This window comes from Exophiala dermatitidis, assembly GCF_000230625.1.
Source record: "Exophiala dermatitidis NIH/UT8656 unplaced genomic scaffold supercont1.2, whole genome shotgun sequence".
Taxonomy (NCBI): domain Eukaryota; kingdom Fungi; phylum Ascomycota; class Eurotiomycetes; order Chaetothyriales; family Herpotrichiellaceae; genus Exophiala; species Exophiala dermatitidis.
The window spans coordinates 2,303,344-2,330,147 of record NW_008751647.1 but is presented as its reverse complement, the minus strand read 5'-3'; the positions used below and the strand labels follow the sequence as shown (position 1 = coordinate 2,330,147).

The window sequence follows — 26,804 nt, the reverse complement described above, 5'->3', positions numbered from 1 at the left end:
ATGGTACGTGGTGCTGAGGGGCGCGGTTCAAATAAAATACCTGACAGGAGCATCAAACAACCCACACCACCGTAGTCCAACGCCTGGCTTTCCATACCGTTGCTGTGAGTAGTTTCTTTCGGACAACCACCTCACGGCCCCCAAACGCGAGCCATGAAGCCAGAAAGGGCGTTTCGGCGGTCTTGCCTTGGCCAAGAACAGAATACTGTTCCGAAGACTGTGCAGTTTCAAATGCGATCCTACTGCACCTCGCTGACGATTTCTTGAGCTTTGCTCAAGCTCTCCACCATCTGTAAGCACTCTTTCCGCCGTCTAACCGTGTAGTCGCTTTCCTTGAGAAGATCGTCGATCTCCTGTGTCCGGTACAGTTGACCGAGCAATTCTCGCTGCATTTCTTCTTTCGTGTGCCTACAACAAAGTCAGTCCTTTTGTCTCAGGGGGTGAAATCATGCTGACACTTACTGTACTAGGTTCAACATGATTGCTTTCGGAACCATGTCAATCATTGTCCTCCGTACGATATTGAAATAGCTGTTGATGAGCAATTTGATAACCTCCACTTCCTGGCTCTCACGTTCGGACAGGGTGCCGCTGGCTTTGAGTGTGGCTGGCGGCGGTTCCATGGCCGCCATCTTCTTCTTGTTCTTACTAGCAAAGAAGGAGCCGAAGAACCCAGAGTTCTGATCGGAGCCATCCGTAGGAAGACCGGGCGAGGCTGCTCGAGGTGGCACCGACGGTGGAAGAGGTTTGCCAGTTTTCGGGTCCACTTGTGTTGGTTTGTTGGCATTGTGTCTGTCGTTGACAATGGCCATTGCACGATGGCCATTCAAAAAGTCTGGATGGCCTGTATTGATGTAACACGCCTCCATCGCCACCAGATCTTTAACCAACTTGTTGGTTGGCTCTATCGACTTGCGGAAGAAGGAGATGACAGTCTGGTGGAATCTCTCCTTCAGTTGAGGATATCTTCGGAAAACCTGCTTTCCAAGAAGTTGACTGAGGATGCGAACAAGTTCATCGTAGACCAATGACACGCACTTCAGGGATGGCTCCTCCAGCCGGCGGATTTGTTGCTTCACGATCAGCTCGAAAGCGGTGGTGCCAACGAATAGTGCGGGCTGGGAACCGGAGGAGTTGTAAAGGATTGTGCGAATATCAATATCTTTGACCTGATCAAAGGGGTCGATGGCTTTGATACCGTTTGCATAGAGTTCATGGTAGACGAACGAAATACGGGCACCTCCGGAAAGCTCGATGTTGGATAGCTGCGTGCTTTTGCCTTCGAGAACACTTCTGTATTCGTTGGCAAACTCGGTGATTATGTTGAGGATTATGTTGGAGCCATTGTTTCCCAGGAGGTCGCCGGCACCCAGCTGTTCCAACTCTTGCGAGTACTTCTGCAAGGATGTGGCAATTCGCGTCTTGATGTCCGGTAGCGTTTGTTTGATGTGCATCATGAGGATGGTGTTGAGCTTTCGGGCCAGGTAAGGCGTACCGCAGTATGAGGCCTTGTTTCGGTAAGATGGGTGGTTTTCGAAAAATTCCTTCTCTGCTTTCAAAGCCAAATCTATTCGCTTCTTGTTCTCAATATCCCGCTGCCCGCGATTGACAACGGGGACGTAGCCCAGTCTGAGCGGAATAATCCGGCCAGCGAGGATGTCCACAACGTCGGTGCCAGCGTCCATCAGATCGATTTTGGTCAGAACACCAATAGTCCTCTGGCCCTCGGGATCCACTTCACGAGCCAGTTTCAAACCGTCTGAGTTGGCCAGATCAACATTGGCAGCTGTCACCGCCAGGATGATGGCATTGGGCTTCGAGATTTGTTTGAGCACCATTTCTCGAATCTGTCGTTCAATGTCTCGTGGCTGGTCTCCCACAGGGACTTTGGTCAAACCCGGCAAGTCGACCAGCGTCAGGGTGAGAACATTAGGAGAGTATATCCGCAGGTTGATGGGTGCCGGCGAGATGCCCACATTGCGGCCTGCTTTTGCCTCTGTCTCCTTGACAATCTCGTCACGGATTTTGTTGAAATCATAGAACTTCTGGCCGGGGAGATGCAGGAATTCACCCCACTCGTCGACATTTGCTTGACTGTCGGTCGTCTCTTTCATTTCCTTTTCGCTGACGCCATTTGTTTGGAGTTTCTCCGGAGCAGGTCTATTGATAAGTTGCAGAACGAGAGGACGACGGGTGACGATTCCGGAGCCTCGAGGAAGACTAGAAAGGAGATTAATTTCGATGCGTAACAAGGGGAGTCCGGAAGGATTGGCCAAACTTACAAGTCTCTGCCGACAATGTTTTCTAAGACTGAACTCTTCCCGCTTGACTGTGAACCGACGACCACGATCTGTGGCAAGTCTATGGGATTTTGGACCTGCGCGGAGTCGGGTTAGACTCGATCGGATAGGAACGAGGCGACACTAGCGGCCTCTATCATAAGGGGAGACTTACTCCCACCGCAGTGAAGACATCTTGTAACTTGTTGACGAGCGCAATCAAGGCCGGGTCGTTGACGTTAACTCTATCAAGACAGTCAGGTCAGGAGTATTGTGTTGACGATTCGCAGGCACTCACGAATAGGCCCCCGGTTGTGCCGCCATGGCTGGGGCAAAGATTAGCGGGAGGTTATTTGAGAACAACGCGGAGTGCGAGGATCCAGGAGTGCTTTGATCAGGTGTGGAACAGATGAAGTTCAAAGGTTCGTGTGCTGTGGGAAAAGAGAGTTGGTGTTGAGCGGTGGGAGCGATATGCGCAATGCTGGCCAAATCTTGGGACGCGAGCGGCAGCGACAGTGATGCAGCACAAGCACAGGCTCCTGCGCTCAGGCTTGTTTTCGAGGCTCGCGCTGTGGCGCTGCTTGTGGCGTCCCAGACGCTGACCGCACGTGAATCAGCAGAGTCAAAGCCACTAGTACCGCTAGCTTCAGTGCTAACTCTTCCGCTTTGCAGGACAGCCGCCAGCTGGCCGGACTTAGTAGCGCGGCTAGTCGTTTTAGAAGTGTCTGGTGCATGGCGGCCAAAGAGATAGCGCAAGTGTGGCTTGCGTGCCTTCGACATCGACGCTGTGGTTGCTGCCAGTGGTCTGGCTCAAGCCTAAATCTTGGGAGCAGAGACACTGTCTGGTCATGTGTTGTTGAGATATGGTATCATGCGGCGTTTCCCGTTCTGGACGTCCACATGAGTTGGGATGGGCGACAGGCGGGTGGTCAGCGGCGGGAGATGGATGTTGTGGTTGTTACCTGTATTCGGCGAAATACAACTGTACGATATATTCGTCAATAGCTCCACAGACAAGTGAAGTACCGTAGGTAGAATGTGCACGGTGGTCTCTACAGATCAAGACGGATGTTGGAATACTAGTAGTTGAGTGTCATTCAGCAGTCATTGCCAGTACAAAAGTATCTCTAGTCCAGACACCCAGAGTTGCTGCTGCCTCGAACTGCGCATAGTCACCTTCCTCCAGAAAGGATACCATGTTCCCTATAGATAGATAATCATATGCTGATTTCCCCATTCTACTCCTGTCAGGCTTCCCCATTCAATCATGCTGCGCGTGGGAGGACGAACAAAGAACACCTTCAATGCAATGATATACCCAATCGTCTATGCTTGCGCAGTTCGTAATCGCCGTAAGTGTAATGCCCCTTACTCATATCAACTCCCCGGGCGCCACTGGGTCGGGTAAGCCACCACAGATTCTTCCAAGCCTACAAAGTTGACCTTATGGCACTTGTTCGGCTTGGATTCGTCTTGTGGAGCGCGCTTTGGAAACCGTCAACGGGCGACGGGGCGTTCGTCCATCTGCTCGGGTCAGTCTGGATAATCACAACGGAGATCTTGTCCTTACATTCGCACTCTTCGGTCATCGCCGCCTGAAGCAAACATCCCGGAATCTCTCGGATTCCAATCCACAGTTGTCACACATTCTTTGCCGCTTTGACCGGGCCCATGACCAGACAATTTTTCTATCAGAGCTTCGTTCTCCTTATGCCATACGTATATCATGCCATCTAAAGAAGTCAGTCAGTCATGTCTGGATACGGAGGTGCAACCACTAACCTTCAGAACCGCTGACCACGAAGTTCTCGGCAGCTCCCCCAAAGCAGCTTCGGATCACGAATTCGCCCTGTTTCTGGCCGCGGAACTTGTGAACAACCTCTCGTGTCATCAGGTCGATCATGTGAACTTCTCCAATAGCTAAATTCACGAGCACTGTTGTGCCATCGCGACTTAAAGTGATGCTCGTCATCTTGCCCGACATCTTGATGGGCATCTCCTCGCGGTAGGTACGCATGTCAAACACGCGGATGATGTTCTGAGGATCCAGTGTGATCAGCCGGTGTCCGTCGGCCGTCATAGCAACATCCTGCACGCGAAATCCTCGCGGCCACACGTGGACGGGCCGTTCAGGCTCCGGCGCAAGCAAGTTCCAATGACATAGCTGGGAATTACGGTCATGGCTTGCCGTCACGAAACTCATCGAGTCGGGACCCCAAGCGGCAGCAGTGATGCCATAGTTCGAGTCCACGGTTTGATGTTCCAAAGTCACTCTTAACCTGCCTGACTCGACATCAAACACCCGGGCCTTGCAATCTTGTGAACAAGTAATGATCTTCGTGTCGTCGGGGCTCCACGCCACGTACGTGACTTCTCCTCCATGTTGCTTCAGCGTGTGTAGGCATTTGAAGGTCACTGTTTCATAGATATTGACAGTCCGATCTTGACTTGCAGTGGCCAATTTGGATCCATCATGAGAGAATTGGACATGCCAAACCTCGCCTGTATGATCCTCAAGCACAAATGAAGTTCGGGAAGGGAAGTCCTCTCTATCACAAAGATGGTCCGAGTAGAGTGACGGAGGTATGGAGGTGTTATGATACAGACACTGATTGATCTGTGTCTGCTTCACCTGGTCAAACAACTCGGCTAATCTGTGATCGCGAAGCATGACAGATGGCGCAATCGATCGAGACAGGTCTTGCAGAAGCAACCGTCGTGACTCTTCCACAGTACCAGGCCAATGTGCCTTGGCCCGGAGATCCTCGGGAGGACACATGAGTAAAGTCGACAGAGCATGTAGTTGCTGTATGTCATGCCCTAAAGGGGTCAATTCTTGCCTCAACACCATAAGCGCCAAACCCAGATCTCTTCGATCGAGGAGTTCTAGGAACTTCTGTTGCCGGATCCAAAAGAGCATCTGGCCTCTATCCGCCCCTTCTGCCAACACAAGGCCTTCCCCATATTGATCAGCAACGTCATCCGACCCGGTCCTGGACTGATTATGGTGAGATCCCAACAGGATAGCTTCGGCCTCAGACCAGTCCCCTTCCAAGACTGCACTCCTAAACGCAGCTACCGATGGGCTTTCCAATTCATAGCCACTCTCGTCGCCCAAGACGCTCGCAGCGTTGGGGTAGCCCATATCCAGCAGACCCTGCATCAGAATCCTGACTACCTCTTCTCTGTTATGGCCACGGTAGGTTGAGGGCCGAACCGGTGACAGTCTCTTAACCGTCCCATTTCTGATGGTCGGACTGGATCCATTGACATTGCTCGTCGTGTGGCCATTGAGGCCGGTATATAGAGGCTTTCTGGGAGTTGAGCCGTTGGAGCTTGTGGTCTGACCATTGGAGAATGCCTGTCCTGCGTCCTCATTGACTCGCATATTGTGATAATCGATCCGCCTGCGTTTGGTCCTGCGGGTTCCTGCTTGTGACCGAGTCTCACCTGAGGGGCCCGCCGCAATTGGTGTGTTACTTCCTGAACCAGGAGCGTTGTCGGTTGCACTAACAGGAGAGGAAGAGGAACTCCTTCTCCTTCGTCTTCCTCGCCTTTCAGAAGCCTGCACCTGCTCTATAGGTAGGAGGCTTGGGAAGAGATGCTCTGGGGAAACTGGCGGTTGTTCCGTATGCTCGAAAGATGTTGTATTGGGATTCGAATTACTGGGGGTTTGGGAAGAGGAGTCTGTGTAGGAAGGAAGGGATGGGTCTGTCGAAGTGGATGGGTCGTCGGTAGTGATTAGGTCGTGGTTCGTGGGAGGGAGGTTTGCCAGCTCGTTGTGGCGGCAGAGCCGCCCGTGTCAACTTCAAGGCCGAGGAGGAGGATGTCTGAGACCGCTGCTCGTTGTCGCTAGAACAAGATTCTGGTCAATGACAGGGCCGGGTTATGGAGTCGATAACAAGAGCAGACGTGCACACATCCAGTTCTGTCCTTGCACGGGTTGGTAGTCGGGCGAGAGGCAAATGACCGTCACCAGCACGGAGCGAGACAGGCTACGAAATGGTGTGGATTGGCGAGTGAAGGAGGGGCGAATTGGTCAGGTGGGAGGCATATCAACTCTGGTGAAAGCAAGATATTGCAACAATGTATGCTTATGCACAAGGGATTCGGACTTGGAGGTTGTGTCGTGGGAACGATTAGACAATGGTGGTCGTCGTTGGGAGCCAGCCAGAACAAGACCGTCGTTGAGCGTAGGAGGATGATGCCAGCGTCGGAGAACCAAGGTTGACGTCTCCTGCCCGCGGGTTGCAATAGTCCTACTAGCACTCCCTAGCCCCTACCGTTAATAATACTGCTACCACTATGCGGTGTCCGACAGCCTGCTGTACCATGCCAGTGTCCCGTTTATAGCAAGGGTCCCTCGAAAAAGGTCATCTGTCGCTCATGTTATTATATTGGTGACCAGATACCTGGCACAAAGCACTGCTATCATTTGGGTACCTACAGGTGCAGGTATACAGTCATCTGCACCGGGACATGATGGTGCTAGAGGGTCTGCTGACCGGCGAGAAGGACTAAACTCAGCTGCTGCATTCGAGGACAACGTGCTATCTACTAGTTCGCCAACAGCAGCGAAACGATAGGAAACTACGACCTCAAAAGTTCGTACAGTACATAATATCATCAACACTCCCCTATCCCAGTAGGTTAGATAACTGCGCTGGCTTTCGGGTACCTTTCGACCTCGTCGTGGCATCGCACACTGCTCGTATCCCTCACTGTCATTTGGTCTCTACGCCGAGTCTTGAGTTCCTGAACCAATCCGGGGACCAAGGTCCCAAGGCTGGCGAGTCCATACCTAGGTAGCCGTGGAAAGCTATTGGCCGGAGGTGAGCGGCGGCCTGAAGAGCACATGGTACAATCTGTGGACTCTGAGTGCCTGGGTCTAGGTACAATGTTGTACAGCGGAAGAGGACGCTGGGATGGATCAACCGCTAAAGTGCAAGCAGATGCATCGTAGCTATCGCATCGAACACTATTACAGTAGTGGATGGTGGGCTGTTAGAGGAAGCTTGAGCCACCCTGCGCTGGAGCTGCAGTGCAGAGAGTACGGGCAGCGTGGTAGGGCAGCGCAGGCAGACAGATACCTAAGCCAGCGCAGCCTGAGGTGCCACTCTGCTTCTGCCACTTACGTCGTCAAGTTGTCCCGAACCCACCGTGACCTGTGCACTGCCAGTCGCAGCACTGGCAACCGCAACCGCAATCCAGCGCCCAGATTAAACTTCACCCGTGCTTCAAACTCCTGATGATTTCATATGCTTGGATTTGGTCGTCCTCGTCTTAAACACCAAAAGTCCATTGTCGAATTCATCACTGGCAAGAGCATCGAGGACCTCTCCGACCTCAAGTACCTTCACCAACAGCTTGGTCTCCCTAATCTTATCGAGGACGATCTCGAGGGGGAGCTTTCTGGTCCCAGCTTCTCTGACACCTCCGTCTTTGCCTTCCCGCAACCCCTACAGGCTCTCCATTCGACTGCACACACATACAGAAGGATGCCAGCCGCCAAAGAGAGTGGTATCGGCCATGACCACCAGAATGGGACCATTTTCTCCGTTTCTGGCCCGGTCGTGGTCGCGGAGAACATGATCGGTGTAGCTATGTATGAGCTGTGCAAGGTTGGCCATGACGAGCTGGTCGGCGAAGTCATCCGCATCGAGGGCGATAAAGCCACAATTCAAGTGTACGAAGAGACGGGTATGTCATGGTCATCATTCTTCTTGATCTCTGATATACTGACCCTCCTTCAGCCGGTGTTACCGTTGGAGATCCCGTCCTGAGGACTGGCAAACCGCTCTCTGTTGAACTTGGCCCTGGGCTTATGGAAACAATCTACGACGGTATCCAGCGTCCATTGAAGAACATTGCCGATACGACCAAGAGCATCTACATTCCCCGCGGCATTGCTGTCCCTGCCCTCGACCGAGAAAGAAAGTGGCCGTTCACTCCAACCATGAAGGTCGGCGACCATATTAGTGGTGGAGATGTTTGGGGAAAGGTCGTCGAAAATAGTCTTCTGCATGAACATCGAATTCTCATGCCTCCGCGGGCCAGAGGGACCATCAAGAAGATTGCACCCAAAGGAGAATATACAGTCGCTGAGCCATTGCTGACCGTGGAGTTCAATGGCGAGACCAAGGAATATCCCATGATGCAGTCATGGCCAGTTCGAGTACCAAGGCCTGTCAATGAGCGTCTTCAAGCAGATTCTCCCTTCATTGTCGGTCAACGTGTGCTTGACGCCCTCTTCCCTTCTGTCCAAGGAGGCACTGTCTGTATCCCTGGTGCCTTCGGTTGTGGCAAAACTGTGATCTCGCAGTCTGTCTCGAAGTTCTCCAATAGCGACATCATTGTTTATGTTGGGTAGGTCTGAAGTCCTCCCCATCCTCAAGTGATCCATGCTGACTTCAGAAACCGATGTGGGGAGAGGGGGAACGAAATGGCAGAGGTGTTGATGGACTTTCCGGAGCTCTCCATCACTGTCGAAGGCCGAAAAGAGCCAATTATGAAGCGGACTTGCTTGATAGCCAATACTTCGAATATGCCGGTTGCAGCACGGGAGGCCTCCATTTATACCGGAATTACTGTAGCGGAATATTTCCGGGATCAGGGAAAAGCTGTTGCCATGATGGCGGATTCATCTTCTCGATGGGCGGAAGCTCTTCGAGAGATTTCTGGGCGTTTGGGTGAAATGCCTGCAGACCAAGGTTTCCCCGCTTACCTGTCTGCCAAACTGGCGTCCTTTTACGAACGAGCAGGCGCAGCGACTACTCTGGGATCTCCGGAACGCAAGGGTAGCATTTCGATTGTTGGAGCCGTCTCGCCTCCCGGAGGAGATTTCTCGGATCCAGTCACATCAGCCACTCTGGGTATCGTGCAGGTCTTTTGGGGGCTTGACAAGAAATTGGCACAGCGGAAGCACTTCCCCAGCATCAACACGTCGCTGTCGTACAGCAAATACACCAACATTCTGGACAAGTTTTACGCCAAAGACCATCCGGAATTCCCCAAGCTGCGTGACCGCATCAAAGAGCTCCTCTCCAACTCTGAAGACCTTGACCAGGTTGTGCAACTTGTGGGCAAATCTGCATTGGGCGACCCTGACAAGATTGTGCTTGATGTGGCAGCAATGTTGAAGGACGACTTCTTACAACAGAACGGATACAGTGACTATGACCAGTTCTGCCCATTGTGGAAGACCGAATACATGATGAAGGCGTTTATGCAATTTCATGACGAGGCGCAAAAGGCGGTGGCAAGCGGTCTGAACTGGGCCAAGGTGCGAGAAGCCACATCCGACATCCAGCATGGCCTGCGCAGCATGAAGTTCGAACTACCCGACAACCAAGAAGAAGTCTCCGCCAAATATGACAGATTGCTGCAGAGCATGTCGGAGAAGTTTGCGAGTGTGAGCGATGAATAAAGGCGAGCCGTGACAGAATGCAGACAGCATTCCTTCCAGGTGCACAAGCTGCAGATCAGATGAAGGCTATGCAATTGCCATAGCTACTAGTATCAGTATTATTATTATTGAGGATAGGCTTAGTTTCGCCACCTTTGTCGATAGTACTCTTCACGTTCACGCTGTACAATGCATACATGTATGCAGTTGAAACCATGCAGGTTGTCAGCAAAACGGAACATAATTAAGATATGAGACTGGTTGAGTCCCAGCTTACTACTATTAGGCAATCGAGCAATGTTTCTCCCCTCAGTTTTATTCTTGATCACACTCGAAGCCCCTGCCCTGAACACACCATTCCTCAAGCTTGCCCGCGCTAGCCAGCAAGATACTCTTAGGCCCGTCTCTCAGACGCACGATCTCGGCACAAGTGACGGGCTCCTTGAAGACACGATTATTCAACGGACAACGGTCGAGCAATTGACCCGAAGCAGCGGACCAGAGACCGACACGATGATTGTGCAGATTATCAGTCGAGGCACTGAGGACGATATCGAGTTCGGGGTCGTAAGCGAATGCTAAGCCGTACCTGTTTTGTCGTCTTGTTTGGTCGACGTTGAATGTGATTAGAGCATTCGAGGGGGTGTAGATACGTTGGTTGTATTTTGAAGGTTGATAATGGTGATGTTTGTTGTTGTGACGGTGGGTGTGGGTAGTAGGAGGGTTTCTGGTGGGAGCCGAGATGAAACGTAAATCGTAGATTTTCATATCTGTCAATCCGTTGACGAGGACGCGGTTTCCGTCGGGGAGGGGGGCGATGCCACTGATTGCGCTGGAGTGTTGGATTCGTAGAGCTGATGAGGAGGATGACGACGAGGTGGAGGTTGAGGAGGATGTTTGTTGGGTGTTTGTTCGACTATCGCACAAAACTAACCTCCCTGCTCTCGACCCAGCCATTAAAACATTGGGATCTTTGAACGCGACTTTCATCTGTTCGCCGCGCACGGGTGTTTGGGTGACGTGTTGTGCGTATTCGAGATCGGTCATTACGGAGACGCCGGAGCTGGTTGCTATGGCGAGACAGTTGGGTGAGATGTTGGGAGAGGCGGTGGGAGGAGTAGCGAGATCCAATATCCGCGCTTGGAAACGTAGTTTTACTACCATGTCGAGACCGATGGCGCGAGAGCCGGGGTCGGAAGAGGAGGCGGATGAGTAGTGCGATAGGATTAGGTCGGATTGAGGGAACCGGTAAGAATTCGCATAGTAGTTTTCTTCTGATTCAAGTTCTGGATCCAATTGGGTCATGTCCGGATCGAGAATGGCAGTGGGATCCTGGGCAAGTTGTGGTGGACTCTGTGGTGTCTCGTGTGTCCAGCATACGAGTCGTGGACCGATCCATTTCAAACAGTCGATTTTGGGGGCGCTCTGTAAGATCCGTCGGTTGTGGGGGGAATATAAGTGGCCTTGAGTACTGGGTTGTTCGGGGCCGAATGTCATGGGCCAGCTTTGTGGGTGTTGTTGAGCTTCATTGTCATCGTCATCATCATCATCAGAGTCGTTATTGTGGTTGTCGTTGGTATCGTAAAAATGGTAATCTCGCACGACAGAAGAAGTACTGTTCTGTTGGTGTTGCTGTGGTGGTCGATCGAATGCAAGCAAAAGAGATAAGGTCCGCTCACCAGCCGCTCGATACGTCTGGGCCGTGAGCAACGACCCAGAATATTCGGCAACGGCAAACTGTTCCGCCAGTCCTGAGGGAGCGTATTCATGTCCCAAAATCCGGGGCATGGTGACGGGCCGGCTGAAGGCGTCTGCTCCGGACAGACTGGCGGCGTAGTACTCTCGTACATAGGTCCTGGCGCTGGTGCGTAAGTTGCCTAGTCGCCGATCGAATGACAGTAATGGTGTCTGCGAGACTTTGGACCGCGTCACCGTCGAGGCATGTTTGCTGCGGCGAGCGGCTTCTTTTTGGTGCTGGGTCCGCTTGATCACTTTGGCGGCGTTGACTGCTTGGCGACTGTAGTTGGATCCGGAGGGTGCGATGTGGTTCGCTTGGATCTTGTAGTATCGGTTTGTAGCGGGATCAAAGTGGTATCCTGGTAGGTCGGCGGGCATGATTGAAAATTGGATATCGGCCCGGACTGGCTGGGGCCCGGACAACTAAACACAGTTCGTCCAAAGAGAAAAATTGGTAACTGAGATTCTGGACAATCAAGGCCCCGCCCTGGGTAGTGGTCAAAGTGCAGAAAAAGCCAGTCGGTTGGTCGAAGTGTGAGTTCTCGAAAGGATTTGATATCGACCTCTGCTCTCGCACGGAAGTGGTGGTATTGACGCCAAAAAGTTCCAATCAAACATAATGAGACATGACATTCATTCAGACAAGTCTGTGGTGTGAAATGTGACTGATGTTACCAGAGTCAACTCGTCCTTCTCGAGGAGTCGTAGATCTACAGTTGAAACGAGTTTATAGTGGCAACTTGAAGTCGAGGGCTTCGGACTTTGAATTGAAGTCACTGGCACGGCTATACCCAAAAAGGAACAGCGCAGCCTGATCGACTACTTTCGAGTTCGGTATACAATGTTGTACACTATTGCGGAGGGAGAAAATGGAGTACGAGAATGCTCTCAAGCTTCTGATAAATAATACCAATACATTTGGTACAGTTCCAAAATCGTTGCATGTCATAATTCATGATCAACCTCATATTCACAGATGCTCATCCCCCAAACCTTACCCATATCAACCACCCAGTCCCTACTGACGTTTATCCGCCATCTCTCTTCACTGGGATCGTCAGCACCTCCAGTTGATGTACCAGCACCACCCAGGGCGTCCGCAGCTCCTCCAAAACCCGCCCCGGAGGCACGGACCACAAGCCTCAATCTCTCCAGCTCCCCCAGTTCCCGGTAGACACGATCACAAACACCCTTGCCAGGACGGTTAGGGATGCCATGCGGATGGACCGCTCGTAGAATGGCGACGAGGCGTTCGAGTGTGAACGGTCGGGAAACACCAAGACCCGCGCTGGCCGCCAACAGCGATTTCGTTCGAGACCTGCGGGGCGACTTGGTCTCGGCGGCATCCTTTTTCGACGGCGTGCCGGTCGGGGTCGACGCCGACGCACTTTTCCTTCTCGTTGGCGTTCCCTTCAGTCTTCGTATCTTTCTGCTCACTGTCACCGAGCTAGAGCTTAGACGAGAAAACAGAAGAATGTCGTGCTTGGGAGGCGTATAACTGGCAAGATAGGAAGATATCAAGACTAGTGTCGAGAAATGTTTCAGTAGAGGTGGCCGCATTGATACTGTCGTCATGTCTCGGCCATCATTAGAAAGCAAGGTCTTCTTCGATGGAGTGCTCGGTGCATCCTGGTGTGATAGTAGTGACTTTGTATCCGACAGTGTCTCCCGCCGCAGAGCAGACAGAGGGAGAGTGTGATGCAACGCCTTCTCGCCCTCGGATTGAAACAATGCACGATTTTGCACGATCAACTTTGCAAAGTCCCATGAACCCCCGCGACCAGCGGCAGGAGGCTCTTGACCTGAGGTCAAAGGCAAGATAAACCTCGGCCAGAGCTTGTGGCAAGTCGTGCGAAACCTTTGAATTGAGGTGGATGATGTTGGGGAGATGAGCGAGTCGTACACCGTCACGGCGAATTGGGCATATATTGTGGTGAGGGCGTCTTTGTCTATTTCGACTGTGTCATTGGGCAGAGGAGGCAGACCCTCAGACGTGACGATATTGACCGCCTCATTGCGCGTGTAGGGAGGAAAATGGACATATGGAATTCCCGTTCTGTGTAATATCAGAGGTCGCGGAGAACTGGATGTCATTATGACCGAAAACCCAGGAATCTGTCAACCAAGTCAACCATGTCATCCCATTCAGTAGTATGGATATGCCACGTACCTGGTCTCCCAAACGCGCAAGAGCGGGCAGTAACATGGTGCCAGCCTGTTTCAGCCGGTCGATGTCTTCTATCACCACCACGAACCTCCTGCCGCAGGTGTCCCGGGAGATTTTTCTCATATTCTCAAGCAAGGCATTGAGACTGTCCACCCTTACATACCGCCCGAGTTGTGACTCAAGTCCAAAAGCTTCGATCACTTCTGCAAAGATCTTGGAAAGGAGGTGTCTCGGCGACAGACATTCTCGACTTCGTATGACGGCATATTGGTATTCCCTCTTTTCCAAGACACTGGTTATAACGTTTGTCTTGTTGCTGTTTTCGAGGCCATAGGCCACCAAGACCGCGGGGCTAGGAAAAACGCCCTGTTCGACGTCAGGTGAATGATCGCATTGCATTGGGAAGATCGGATCGGCTCACATTGAAGTACGTCGCCAATTGTAGGATTTGCGCCTCCCGACATGGACAATGCTGCGAGATTGACTGCACCAGCTCGCGGGGAAGCAATACCGGCATTATGTACGTCGGCGATCCCAGCGTTGCTGAAGGATATCAATCATGGAAGTTGTTGCGCTGAATCTGCCGGCTTTTGCTGGTATGTAATGTCAAGATGCGGCGCAGGAGTCGATAGTCAATTAACGCGTCGTGGTCCGAATCGCGTCTCCTCACGACTTCAATAAATAACAATTAATCCGCATCGACATTGGACAGCACTGCCAGTGTGTTGTACTTGGTTGTTCCCAGTTCATCTACGTCGTTATCAGCACGACTACAAGTCTGGACTCCGATGTAGCTCTACGACAGACCAAGAATTTTCTAAAATACAATTTTCTACCTCTGGCGTTCTATCTCTCGTGAGTGCTGGTACAGGCACCGTCACCCTGGATGCAGTGAGCCTAGCCAAGACGGTGACCTCAATTGCTAAGTACATAACCAAGGCTTTGCAGTAACAATAGCCAGTCGGATCTCATATGAGTGACCTCATTCTTGTCGTGGAAAGACTCGCCAGCTCACATACGAAAAAAGACTTGAAAAAAGGGAAATTGTCGCGCAAGTCGTCAGCATGCTAGTTCTCGATGTTTTGCAAAGCCCCCGAGCTTTGGTACAATGTCCAATGTCCTGCCAGACTGGTGCTGGGCCAATGGTATCCAGAGAGCATAATACATGGTCGGGCCGTGAATTTGCGGGGTCGTCATGTTTTTGGTGTCGCTTTTGATTTGATTGATACAGTCGTGAAAAACGCAGGAGTCATGGGTGCAGTGAGCATCTCGCTCTGCTCTACGGATGCATGGGTGGAAAGAAAAAGAAAGTCGAGGATTCATCATGTCATGACTCATAATCGTATCGTGAGCCGCATCCCAGGTATCATGCCAGTGTCTCAGAGGACATTGTTGGAACCACCAACTGCCCCGTTCATGAAGCTAGGATAGCCGGCCTGTCCGATTTCGTTGGCGTAATTGCGAGCATTGTACATGTTGGTGTTCGAGTCGTGACCTGGCATCATGTTGTAGGCGTTGCCATTAGAAGTCATGTTCTCGTTGGTCATGTCGTTTGCTCCGTAGGCATTGGCAGTTCGCATGGTATTGAAGCCACCACCAACAATCTGGACATTGCGACGATTGTTGGCGCGACCAGCATTGAAACTGGCCAGGATATTGTCGTTGGCGGCAGGTGCGGAACGCGGGGCTTCGTTACCAAGAATCTTGCCGGCAATGCGACGTCCATGGGGAGTCTGCTTGATCATTGGCAGGATAGGACGAACAGCATCGACCAGACGCATCTTGGTTTGGGGATCCGCAAACTCCAAAGCAGTCTGGACAACGTAGTTTGCAAACGCGTCGCGAAGCATCTTTTCGAGCTCGTTGCCAATGAGCATCTCCTCAATCATGCGACGCTTGGTGTCGCTGTCAGCGGTACGCAGGCATTTCTCAATGACATTGGAGCTGAACTTCTGCTTCGACAACTGCGGAATCCTACCCAGGAAACTCTCGCACAGTGGTTTGGTGAAGGAGATTTCGTCCAGATCGAGAATGTACTGAACGACGTAATTACCAAATGGGTCCTGAACCAAGTCAAAGGCACAGTGAGTGATTCTCGCAATGAGCTGAGCACGCTGGAATCCCTGAGCATGGTCGATGCAGCGTTGAAGAACACAACAGCCATGGCGATGGGTACCGACCACCACACAGTACTTGCCAACTGCGTCATAGATGAACTGCGAGCGCTCAGCACCAAGGCGGGTAAGACACTTCTGGACAACGTGGTTGCCGTTGAGATCTTGAACGAGATCGACGACACGATCAGACAAGGCGCGAATGATGGTCTCAACTTGTTCCTCGGTACGAACAAATTCGATCATCTTCTGCAGAGCACGGGTACCATGTTGATTCAAGGCAATGGTGGTCAACGCCGGAGCTGCAGTGTTGATGAGTGCAGTGCGCTGTTCTTCGGTGCAGAATTCGAAGAGCTTCTGGCAGAGATAGTTGCCGAAGGGGTCGGTCATCAGCTCAATGATGTGGGGGCATGTCTCGGCAAAGATCGCTTGAATGTGTTCCTCGTTGCCGTCCTCGAGCTTGCGCTGAAGGTAGCGACAGCCGTGCTGATCCTTGCAAAGCTCATACAACGAGCCGCGATAATTCTCAAGTGGCATATTGGCGAAGCGAGCTTCGTCGCCATGGTTGCGACGACCGCCGATCGGTGCACGTGTACCTGGGGCAGTGATACCGTTGCCAATTCCCAGGATCACTGCTCCCTGGCCATAGCCTGGAGTCGCGTTGCCCATACCCGGCTGTGGGTTCATCTGGCTGACATTGAAGGTCTGCATGTTGTATTGGTACTGCTGGGGTGGTGGGTAGTTGGCAGTTGGGCCGGAAGGACCGGTCATGTTGGACTCGGTTGTGACGACAGCTGTGTTGAAGGGTGCAACGCTGGCATGCAGACCCGGGAGAGTGGCAGCAGACATGTTAGACATGTTAGACTTGTCGTCGATCTTGGCAGATCCGTTGGTCAGCTCGCGGCTTTGACGGTTGTTCATTGCGCCGGCAGGGACACGGCCGAGACTGACGTTGTGGTTATGAAATTGTTGATCAGTTTGCATTTTGGATGGTGTCGCAGCCGACTCCAGATTGAGTGACTTTCTGACAGTGGGAACGTCGTTAGTCGAGTACGAGGTTTGCAGGGACGCTGGGCGAGAGACAGGAAGAGACGATGGCAAAGGCGCGTTCTCCTCGAAAGTGACTCCCATAGAATGACGCTGCGACTTGCGACGAGACAGATCAGCAGGGCGATCGGCTGCTGGACTGTTGACACTGAGGTTGCTCAGAACAGGTCGGTACATAGACGAATCGGTGTGTGGCATGCTCTGGTGAGCTGGCTTGTAGCGCGATCCGAGAGTCCAGTCCACGTCTGGAGTCTTTGAATTGGCGAGGTCCAGGGCAGCCGAGTTGGCAGAAAGCTGAGAAAGTCCAGTTAGCGAGTGTTCGAGACACTGCTAGAGGAGTGAGTTAAAGTACATACCTTGAGGCCGTCACTCGTCAGAGTAGGAAAGGTATCGTCACCCTCGAGTTGCGCAAATGCCTTGGCAACTGGAGACTTCAAGTCGATAGCGTTGAGAGACAAGTGTTTGTCCTCGTCTTCATCAAAGAGGAAGCTGGTGGTGTTTGCTAGGCCAAATGCATTACCTGAGGTTGCTCCGCTTACACTGAGACGTTGAGGATGACGAGAACTATTGACTGGCATAGAAAAGCGATTGAAACTGAGGATAAGAGAGTCAGAAGTGCGCCAAGGAAGAATAAGGTGGTAGCAGATGAATGAGGTGCGTTGAGAACAGGGTGATAGCAGATAACTGAGGTGCGTTGAGGCGTGCACAAGAATACGAAGCGTGCGTGGAGCACAACAAGCAGTGACTAGCCCCTGAGGTGAAGGTCACGTGAAAAGAGACTCATCACGTGATGATACGAAAGTGAAATTCATCACGTGACTTGGGCCAGTTTTAAAGACAATGTACAGGGAAAGAATCAATCAATGACAACCTAGAAAGGGACTTACGATGCAGCACCCCGTGTGGGAGGCATATCCTCCGGATAGTACTCGTCCTCGTCAGATCCACGACGAGAGCCTGGGACTGACTTGGCCGAAGGCTTCTCGGACTGACTGTAGAGTCCGTTTCCGGAAAGACGGTTGGCAGGTGGAGAGGTGATCTGAGAACTGGACTGGGAAAAGCGTTTGCTTAGACCGGGCGGTGACATGATGCTGTTCATGGACAGACGACTGGAGCGGGAAAACCGATTACTGAGTCCACTATCGGCATATTCAGGAGGAGTCGTGGGTTCGCTGACCGGCCCATTCAAGCTGATTCGATTCAGGCGGGTCGAAATACGCTCGAGGTCTTGAGAACTTGCCCCCATCTGTAGGGTTCGTTCTTGCAACTCGAGAAGACGCAATTGCTCCTCAGCCTTGCGTTTCGCACTTTGGATGTCTTCGTAGATCTGCTTGTTCTTCGCCTGGGGCAGACGAGTGTTAGCCTCTATGTTGGCTCCGGGAGTTTGTGAAACGCGAGGGCTGGGTCTCCTGTGGAAAGATGCGAAACAAATGTGGTAGAGATATGGAGAGGACAGGGGCATTGGGCTGGGCGATATTTGCAGTGACCAAGGTCTGGATTCCATTCCTCGCTGCTCCGACTCGACAATGGGCCGAAGTATCACCAATAACTGTCCACTTCTTGTCGCGAGCAATTGTCACCTACCACGTTCGGGGTTATAGCAGCATATTGTTGTCCATATGGCCGCCCCACAGGCATCTTACTCGAATCGGTCGTAAAGCGACGCTGGAGGCTCGCACGCGCATCACCGGACGAGGTATGTATGTTCGAGAAAAAGGGTTTTTGCTCTCTTATTGAGGACCCGTTTGGACTCAGCGGTCCTTCTATGTCCGGGGACCTCAAGCTGGGGAAGCGTAGCTCTTCCAGGCGGCCACTGAGGGTATTCGAGTAAGCCATATCGACGGTCTGCACTGAGAGCCCAGCGTCAGCAGGTTTCCGGTCCAGAGCTAGAAGCATTGCATTGGAAAGCATCTGAATGGGACAGGCTGAGACTGGCAGTCATCCCAGGGGAGACGGTCCTCCAATCCGACACCAGAGGCCTCGTTGGGCAGATGCGAGGGGGAATGCTCGGTTTGCTGGTCCTGAAGGGACATACCGGTAGCGGTTGCAGTGATGTAGTTATTTCCTCATATGATGTCCACCTTCGTCCACTGCGACGCCGTCCACGAGGACTATGTACTTGGAAGGAACGCTGTAAGCAGTCGCGGAGAATGGGGGGGTTGTGGTCAGGCGGCCACGACGAGCGACAGAGAACAGCAGCAAATCGCTGCGTGCGTGCTGGAAAGCAGCACGACAGCCGAAATATGCTATAACGACCGTGATCCGAAACAACAAAATGGCACGAAAAGGAACAGAAAGAAATAATGTTACAAGGAGTTGTTGAGATACTGCAGGAGGAGAGTGGACGGCTCGACCCTGGAGACGAGGTGTAGCATTTGGAGGCTAGACAACACTCGACAGGTCGAGCAAGCCGGCCGGAGCAACACTGCAGTGGAGGCTGCCTCCCTGTACAGCACAGCGCACTGCAGGGCAGGACAGGGCAGGGCAGTCTGCCACTGCAGTGTCTCTGCCCTCCGAGTCTGAGGGGGGATTTTCAGGGCGGTCGCTTTGAGGCAAGCGCCAGAAGCCAGCGTGGATCTCAGGCCCAGAGCCCAGACGAGGTGGTTTACGAGTTGAACCATGCAGGAGGCCAGCGTGGGTGCACTATGGCTGGGGGCTCTACCCGTGTGCCACTCACAGCCCGCCAGCTGAAAGACTGGGGGCGCTTCGGGCCCCATTCAGGCACTAGGCCCCTCCCTTTGCCTAGCCAGTTGGGCTAACCATCCAACTAAACCACCTGCAGGCAGGACTCGCCAGTCGAGGGGCATACTATCCCTCGACAGACGAACAGGGGTAGGGTGTCGAGGGCCAGCCTCGAGCGGCAGACGGTGACAACCACGAGCACGAAGATCGGGTTCGAAGCGGGACGTCCACCGCTGCATGAAATGAGCATCTGCTGCAGCGACTGCACCACTTCACGCGCGCCTGTCGTTGAATAGATATACTGTATAGATTGTAGATATAGGTACAGAGACACAATGGAGACAATATCCCAGCAATATGGGCACTTGAACACAGCTGCAACCTGAGGAAGCTTCACGCGGACACGATACAAGCCTTTAGCGTAACGAAGAGTTGAACTTGCCAGCGATTTTTAAGTAGTGGCTGGAGAAAGCAGCTGTAGTGGGCTGGCATTGACACCCCTCCTGTGGACTGATGGTCATGACAACCAGCAAGTCAACCCCTTGACCATAAAGGCCCAATGTGACAACAGAGCGAAGGCGAAGTAAATATGAAGAGGTCGCCTCCTCGGAGTCCCTGAAGACTTTTGACATGTCGACGTTTCGGAGCCGCCTATCAACGTCTGCAGCACAAGAACGAGTGTGGAAGCGGCGGCCACATCGTCATTCAGGCTGATGGCACCGATAGATATACTAGTACAGTGCAGTACAGCTGTAGAACGAACATTGCAGTGCGCATCGCGACCGTCAGTCTGTCGATGCCGATGGGTTTGATCTCGACCCATCGAACCAGCGCCTGGTGAGACGAATGTCTCTTCAATCTTGCAGGATGTGGGGAATAGTGAAGTTGGCTTCGATGGCGTCTCTCAAGTCCCCAATCCCAGCCAAAGCCGCAGCCACTGGACGAAAAGGCGGTCAGGATGGCTGAGGAGCAGGGAAATAAGGGGCCCGCTCTGGGAGTTTTCAAACGAGTGAGGACCGTATACTGTATATCACGTATATCACTCCAGGGCTATTATTTTATTGATTATTATGTGAAGCGTGGGTGACAGGAGAGCAGTTCCGACCATGGTTATCGCGAAAGCGAATGTCCCGATCCTCAGCATGATGGATATGCGCATTTTCAGCGACTCCTGCACCTTGAGAAACGGCGTTTGTGGCGTGAACGATGGACGAGGACTCCCTGGCCTTTGACTCCATTATTGTGCTCGCGCATCTGCATGGCGCAATCCAATCCGGAGTCCCCTCTACCGGAAGGAATGCTCGCCACTGTCCTGCTGGGGTCCGCGAGACATGAACCACGGGTCCTGTCATCCATTATCAACTCCCACGCTACCATTGACAATAATGGCACCCGAGACGGACAGACACATGAGCACATGGTGGACAGGCGGTGCGCCTCTGCTGGAGAGATACCATCATTATTATTATCCCGATACGAGTGCAAGAACTCGTGATCTCGTACTAGTAGTCTACAGACGATCATTAATGAGCTGACATCAAAGAGCCTTCAATTGTGTGTGGTGCCATCCTGGTCATCCTTGTCCATTCACGGCTGTTCGAAGCATACCAGGTTTCTTTATTACTGGTGCCGAGGAGCGGCATCAGGCACCGACTTGCTGCGCGATGATGTCGCTCTTTTCGATCCTGCATTTCAGCCCTTGCGTCTTGTCTGTCGTCTCTCGACGGTTCACAGCCGGCGCCACGTTCAGAAGAACAGCACCTCCCCCGTCGCCACCGGGACCAAGATATGGGAAAGCCTTTTATGCTCCCTGTACATTGTAGACTGCGCCCCGCAACCCAAAGATACCTAGCACCTTCGCTGTAAGGATATACGGCACCTACGATGTTCGCCCGAGAAACAAGGCTCTTCTAGCTGAGGCTTGAGGTTGTAAGTCTGGGGTCCCAAGCTGCTCTCGGGATAGACGGGAGGTTACACTCTGCGCCGGCGGCAGTGTTGCAGCCCCCTGCATGGGGATCTGTCGAGCCCACGCCCACCGGACAGAACTTGCCGTCACCGAGCTGCAAGGAGTCCGATGGCAAGCTTTCTGACCTCAACCTCGCTCGGTAAATGCACTTGGTCAGCGCTGTTGTGCGACGTATCCCCCTCGCTGTAAGGCCGCTTCGGGCAAAGATGTTTCAGCATCTCCGGGACTGCCTATTCGTCTTGTGTGCCATGGACATTATTACATGCCAGTGTTACCCGTTACCCGACGAGACGGGAGACACCGACCATGCGTCGCCTGCTACATGCCACTTCAGCTTCGAGCGAAGGCCGTTACAATACTAGTACTGTAGGCCTCACGGTTGCATACCGATGTTTGGTTATTGCCTGCCACCAGGCACCACTGCACTGAATTTGACGGCCGAGGCCACCGTAGGTGAAGGCCACTTAGAGCAAATGACTAATCAAGGTTCGCTTATTCGCTTAACCTCCCTTGCCAGTTTCTTGCGGCAAGGCTGGCCTCACCGCCTGCCCAAACAATCCCGCAGCAGGCGGCGACAGAAGCGGCAGAATTTTTCTGGCCCGCAGCCTGGCTGTACGATTGTAGATTTGCGTTGCCCACCGCGCTGTGGCTACGAGTTTGGCCTCAAATGCGCAAATACTTTCTTCGTCCTTTGTATGGCACTGTGGCAACGAACTCTGCTCAGCAAGTGAGCAGTCTAGTTCTTTGACACAAGCTGCTCTCTATATCCCGCGAATCCCAAATGCCGCCGAAAAGAAAGGCCGACGGCGCCGCCGCCGCATCGCAACAGACATCTCGCAACCCGGTACCAAAGGTACGTTGAAAAGCCCGGTCACAGAATCAAGGCATGTAGGGCGTTTTGACTGATGTTTTGAAGGCTGTTCCTCGCAGGGCTGCTCCGCCTGCTGTCACATCCACCACGGGAGAAATACATTCACACGGTCGGAGCGGGAAGGACGAGTCGAAATCCGAAAAACATAGCTGCAAGCCATACCACCATGCTGACAGCTTTGATGCTGCGTTGGAACCCTTTTATTACGACAAATCCTTGACGGACCCTATCGATACCGCTCGGGACAAATGGAATCTACTGCCTGCTTTTCTGAAGGTGAAAGGATTGGTCAAGCAACATATCGACTCCTTCAACCACTTTGTCGAAGTTGAACTGAAGAAAATCATCGACGCGGAGCCCGTCATTACCAGCGATATTGATCCGGACTTTTACATCAAGTATGAAAATATCTATGTTGGAAAGCCGCGCAGATATGACGAGCATATGGGCGACCTCAGAGATTCGAAGGACGAATCTACAGTCACACCAAACGAGTGTCGATTGCGGGACATGACATATGCGGCTCCGATTCTCGTCGATATTCGGTATACAAAGTCCAAGGTCGCCTACCGGCGTAAAGGCATGCCAATCGGGCGCCTGCCAATCATGCTCAGGAGTTCGCGATGTGTTCTTGCAAATAAATCAGAAGCCGAAATGTGTGCAATGGACGAGTGCCCTCTTGACCCCGGTGGTTATTTTATCGTCAACGGAACCGAGAAGGTTATTCTCGTACAGGAACAACTCAGCAAGAATCGAATCATTGTCGAAGCCGATCCAAAAAAGGAACTCATTACCGCCTCAGTTACCAGCTCCACCCATGCAAGAAAGTCGAAGAGTTACATCGTCCTCAAGAAAGACATGTTATACATGCGCCATAACATCTTGAACGAAGACGTGCCCATCTGTGTCCTGTTGAAAGCAATGGGCGTCACTTCGGACATGGACATGATGGCTATCGTGGCTGGGACAGACAGTACTCTTCAAGATGATTTTGCAATCAATTTTGAAGAAACCATCAAACTTGGCATCCACACACAACAACAGGCGCTCGACTACCTTGGAGCGCGTATCAAGATTACACGGAAACCAACGCCATTCGGGCAATCGCGACGAAACTACGTCCAGGAGGCCCTGGAGGCTGTCAGCAACGTTTTCATTGCCCATGTCCCCATTGAAAATCTCAACTTCAGACCGAAAGCCATCTATGTTGCGCACATGGCTCGTCGAGTCTTGATGGCGAAGCAAAACCCTGCACTCGTGGATGACAGAGATTACGTCGGTAACAAACGTTTGGAACTGGCTGGCCAGCTGTTGTCTTTACTTTTTGAAGATCTGTTCAAGAAATACAATTACGACATTAAAATGAATATGGACAAGGTTTTGCGAAAACCAAACAGGACCGAAATGGCCGATCCATGTACCGTGATGATGGGCCACGCAAACCACATCACCCAGGGGATGAACAGGGCGATAGCCACAGGCAACTGGAACCTGAAGCGGTTCAGGATGGACAGAGCCGGTGTCACCCATCTGCTCAGCAGGTTGAGCTTTATCGCTTCCCTTGGTATGATGACCCGAATATCGAGTCAATTCGAAAAGACTCGAAAGGTGAGCGGTCCTAGAGCGCTGCAACCATCGTCCTTTGGAATGCTCTGTCCTGCCGATACCCCTGAGGGTGAAGCTTGTGGTCTTGTCAAGAATCTTGCACTCATGACTCATATTACAACCGATGACGAAGAAGCTCCAATTAAGCGTCTCATCTTCATGCTTGGTGCTGAAGATATCGTGACTGTGGGCGGTACCGAGCTCTATGCTCCTGGCTCCTATCTTGTTCTTTTAAACGGTACTCCAGTCGCAACCACCCGGCAACCCTCACACTTTCTCACATCATTCCGACGTTTACGCAGATCCGGCCGCGTTTCCGAATTCGTATCTACCTTCATTAATCACCACCACCGTACAATCAATGTGGCAACCGATGAAGGACGCATTTGTCGGCCACTTATCATTGTGGAAGACAAGAAGTCGAAGGTCACTAAGCGATACCTCAAATCACTTCGACAGGGATCGATGGATTTTGACGACTTTTTGGCGCGTGGCCTGGTCGAATACCTGGACGTCAATGAAGAAAACGACAGCAATATTGCCCTGTATGAATCTGATATCAACGCATCCACGACACACTTGGAGATCGAGCCCTTCACTGTCCTCGGCGCCGTAGCCGGGCTAATCCCATATCCGCACCACAACCAGTCTCCGCGAAATACATACCAGTGTGCAATGGGTAAGCAAGCCATTGGATTCATCGCCAACAACCAATTCTTGCGGATTGATACGCTGCTTTACCTCATGGTATACCCTCAAAAACCCCTTTGCAAGACAAGAACCATCGAACTAGTCAAATACGACAAGCTTCCTGCCGGACAAAACGCCACAGTGGCCGTGATGTCTTACAGTGGGTACGATATCGAAGATGCCCTGGTGCTCAACAAGGCGTCAGTGGACCGTGGATTTGGTCGCTGTCAGGTTCTGAGAAAGTATCCCGTGAGTCTCAAACTGTATGCAAACGGCACCAAAGATACCGTGGAAGGACCGACCATGGAAAATGGAGTCCCGGTCAAAGCGCACGCGTTGCTCGATGAAGACGGCATTGCATCAGTAGGCGCCAAAGTCAGCCAAGGCGAGGTGTACGTCAACAAATATGTACCGGAAAATGCCAACTCTTCTGGTCTATCAGATACGGCGTCCAACAGTCTGGGAACGTCTTTAATGCCACAGGCGCAGAAATATCGGCTTCCGGACCCGAGCTATATCGACAAAGTGATGGTGTCCGAGGTCGAATCCGGCAACCAGCTCATCAAGATTCAGACACGACAGACTCGAGTTCCCGAGGTGGGGGACAAATTCTCGTCTCGTCACGGACAGAAAGGTGTGGTTGGAATCATTGCGGAGCAAGTGGACATGCCGTTCTCGGACCGCGGCATCACCCCGGACATTATCATGAATCCGCATGGTTTCCCCTCGCGAATGACGGTTGGCAAGATGCTGGAGCTTGTTGCTGGCAAAGCCGGTATCTTGAAGGGCAAGTTCGAATATGGCACCGCATTCGGCGGCAGCAAGCTCGCAGATTTGTCCAAGGCCCTCATCGAGGCAGGTTATAGCTATGATGGCAAGGACTATCTCACTTCCGGTATCACCGGCGAGCCGCTCCCGGCATACGTCTTTATGGGTCCCATCTACTACCAGAAACTCAAGCACATGGTGCAAGATAAAATGCACAGCCGGTCCCGAGGTCCACGAGCCATCCTCACCCGCCAGCCCACAGAAGGTCGATCCAGGGATGGTGGTCTGCGTCTCGGAGAAATGGAACGTGATTGTCTCATTGCATATGGCGCGTCACAATTACTCAGGGAGCGTCTCATGCTGTCCAGTGACAAGCATGAGGTCGATGTCTGCGAATCTTGTGGCTTTATGGCCTTTGGTCGCTGGTGCCAACGCTGCGCCACTGCTGGCGAATCTGGTTCCAATGTTGTCAGGATGACTCTCCCTTATGCTTTCAAGCTCCTGCTTAATGAGTTGGGGTCCATGAATGTCAACACGAGGTTGATCGTGTCGGATGAGTTCCCTGCCGATGGCTCTAGAAGAGCTTGATCGTGGTGAATCACGGGATGCATTTGCAATCAAGAAGTTCAATAATCCCATGGGATGGCATATGTTAAGCTCTTGCTTGCAGCGTTGATCTAAGCAGAGAGCATCAGTTGCTTGATTTTTTTTTTTTTTTCCCTTTCCCTTCCTTTTCGTGCCAGACCGAGGAGGCAAGGAGACAAAATGAGAGATGTGCTACATATTGAGACGGAAGGGATGGAGACGGTGTGACTATTCGAGAGCATGACATGGAGAATGAACTGGATGACTTTGATCAGCATAGCATAGCATAGCATGGAATGGGGATTATGGCATAAGCAAGAATAGCAATGGATAGCGACACTATTCAATGGAAAAATGAATCTGAATCCTGAAATGATGCCTAGGTTCTTCAAACGGAGCCAAGTCACGTATTTTTATCCTATCGATCTGGTCGCTCCGTAGAGAAGTAGAAATTTACAACTCTTTAATGTCTATCTCAAACTCGGCTCGAGCGCGCAATCATTTTACAGGAAAGAGTAAATTTAAGGTGTACAACATACATTCGAATAACAAGACAAACGGACAACTAAATAGACAGACAGGCAAAAATGTGTTCCTTTTCCCTCTGTTTTCTTGCTTTCTTTCTTCTCCCTAGCAAGCGTGCAGCAGGTCGTGCGACGATCCGTCAACCGACTCACGCTGCCTAAACAGCCGGCAAGAACGCAAGGAGGCATGCAGGCGGGCGCGCAGAGTGGTTTGCATTTTACTTTTCCTCTGCTGCTCGAGGAAACTCCCCATCAGCATCACCACCACCACCACCAGCCCCGGCATCTCCCACCCAAGGTATTCCATGGCATCCATCCCAAATGCATCGAACAACGTCCCAAAGATAGCCCAGAAGACATTCCA

At 52.1% G+C, this 26,804-nt stretch overlaps 7 protein-coding genes across 7 annotated transcripts; 2 read left to right on the top strand and 5 right to left on the bottom strand.

Moving 5' to 3' along the window:
- Positions 1-239: 239 nt before the first annotated feature.
- On the bottom strand, positions 240-2,603 carry HMPREF1120_02326 (vacuolar protein sorting-associated protein 1; the record flags this gene model as incomplete). The annotated part of the gene is made up of 5 exons (XM_009156364.1): positions 240-408; positions 463-2,220; positions 2,283-2,377; positions 2,455-2,524; positions 2,578-2,603. The coding sequence occupies 5 exons, from the start codon at positions 2,601-2,603 to the stop codon at positions 240-242; spliced, it is 2,118 nt and encodes a 705-aa protein (XP_009154612.1).
- A 1,106-nt stretch (positions 2,604-3,709) lies between these two features.
- Positions 3,710-5,667, bottom strand: HMPREF1120_02325 (uncharacterized protein; the record flags this gene model as incomplete). Its single annotated transcript, XM_009156363.1, has 3 exons — positions 3,710-3,803; positions 3,850-4,012; positions 4,062-5,667. The coding sequence occupies 3 exons, from the start codon at positions 5,665-5,667 to the stop codon at positions 3,710-3,712; spliced, it is 1,863 nt and encodes a 620-aa protein (XP_009154611.1).
- A 1,870-nt stretch (positions 5,668-7,537) lies between these two features.
- HMPREF1120_02324 (V-type proton ATPase catalytic subunit A) lies at positions 7,538-9,705 on the top strand (the record flags this gene model as incomplete). The annotated part of the gene is made up of 3 exons (XM_009156362.1): positions 7,538-7,979; positions 8,033-8,645; positions 8,694-9,705. 3 exons carry the CDS (start codon positions 7,538-7,540, stop codon positions 9,703-9,705), a joined length of 2,067 nt encoding a protein of 688 aa, XP_009154610.1.
- A 294-nt stretch (positions 9,706-9,999) lies between these two features.
- On the bottom strand, positions 10,000-11,799 carry HMPREF1120_02323 (uncharacterized protein; the record flags this gene model as incomplete). Its single annotated transcript, XM_009156361.1, has 1 exon — positions 10,000-11,799. The coding sequence occupies one exon, from the start codon at positions 11,797-11,799 to the stop codon at positions 10,000-10,002; it is 1,800 nt and encodes a 599-aa protein (XP_009154609.1).
- A 567-nt stretch (positions 11,800-12,366) lies between these two features.
- HMPREF1120_02322 (origin recognition complex subunit 5) lies at positions 12,367-14,105 on the bottom strand (the record flags this gene model as incomplete). Its single annotated transcript, XM_009156360.1, has 3 exons — positions 12,367-13,536; positions 13,592-13,954; positions 14,010-14,105. The coding sequence occupies 3 exons, from the start codon at positions 14,103-14,105 to the stop codon at positions 12,367-12,369; spliced, it is 1,629 nt and encodes a 542-aa protein (XP_009154608.1).
- Positions 14,106-14,967: 862 nt separating this feature from the next.
- Positions 14,968-18,585, bottom strand: HMPREF1120_02321 (uncharacterized protein; the record flags this gene model as incomplete). The annotated part of the gene is made up of 4 exons (XM_009156359.1): positions 14,968-17,043; positions 17,106-17,343; positions 17,637-18,091; positions 18,334-18,585. The coding sequence occupies 4 exons, from the start codon at positions 18,583-18,585 to the stop codon at positions 14,968-14,970; spliced, it is 3,021 nt and encodes a 1,006-aa protein (XP_009154607.1).
- A 2,948-nt stretch (positions 18,586-21,533) lies between these two features.
- HMPREF1120_02320 (DNA-directed RNA polymerase III subunit C2) lies at positions 21,534-26,380 on the top strand. The gene is made up of 2 exons (XM_009156358.1): positions 21,534-22,250; positions 22,314-26,380. The coding sequence occupies exons 1-2, from the start codon at positions 22,179-22,181 to the stop codon at positions 25,917-25,919; spliced, it is 3,678 nt and encodes a 1,225-aa protein (XP_009154606.1). The 5' UTR covers positions 21,534-22,178; the 3' UTR covers positions 25,920-26,380.
- Positions 26,381-26,804: the final 424 nt, after the last annotated feature.

Coding starts and splice junctions, on each gene's coding strand:
- HMPREF1120_02320 (XM_009156358.1), top strand. CDS start 22,179: ATGCCGCCGAAAAGAAAGGCCGACGGCGCCGCCGCCGCATCGCAACAG. Junction 22,251..22,313: donor CTCGCAACCCGGTACCAAAG/GTACGTTGAAAA, acceptor GATGTTTTGAAG/GCTGTTCCTCGCAGGGCTGC.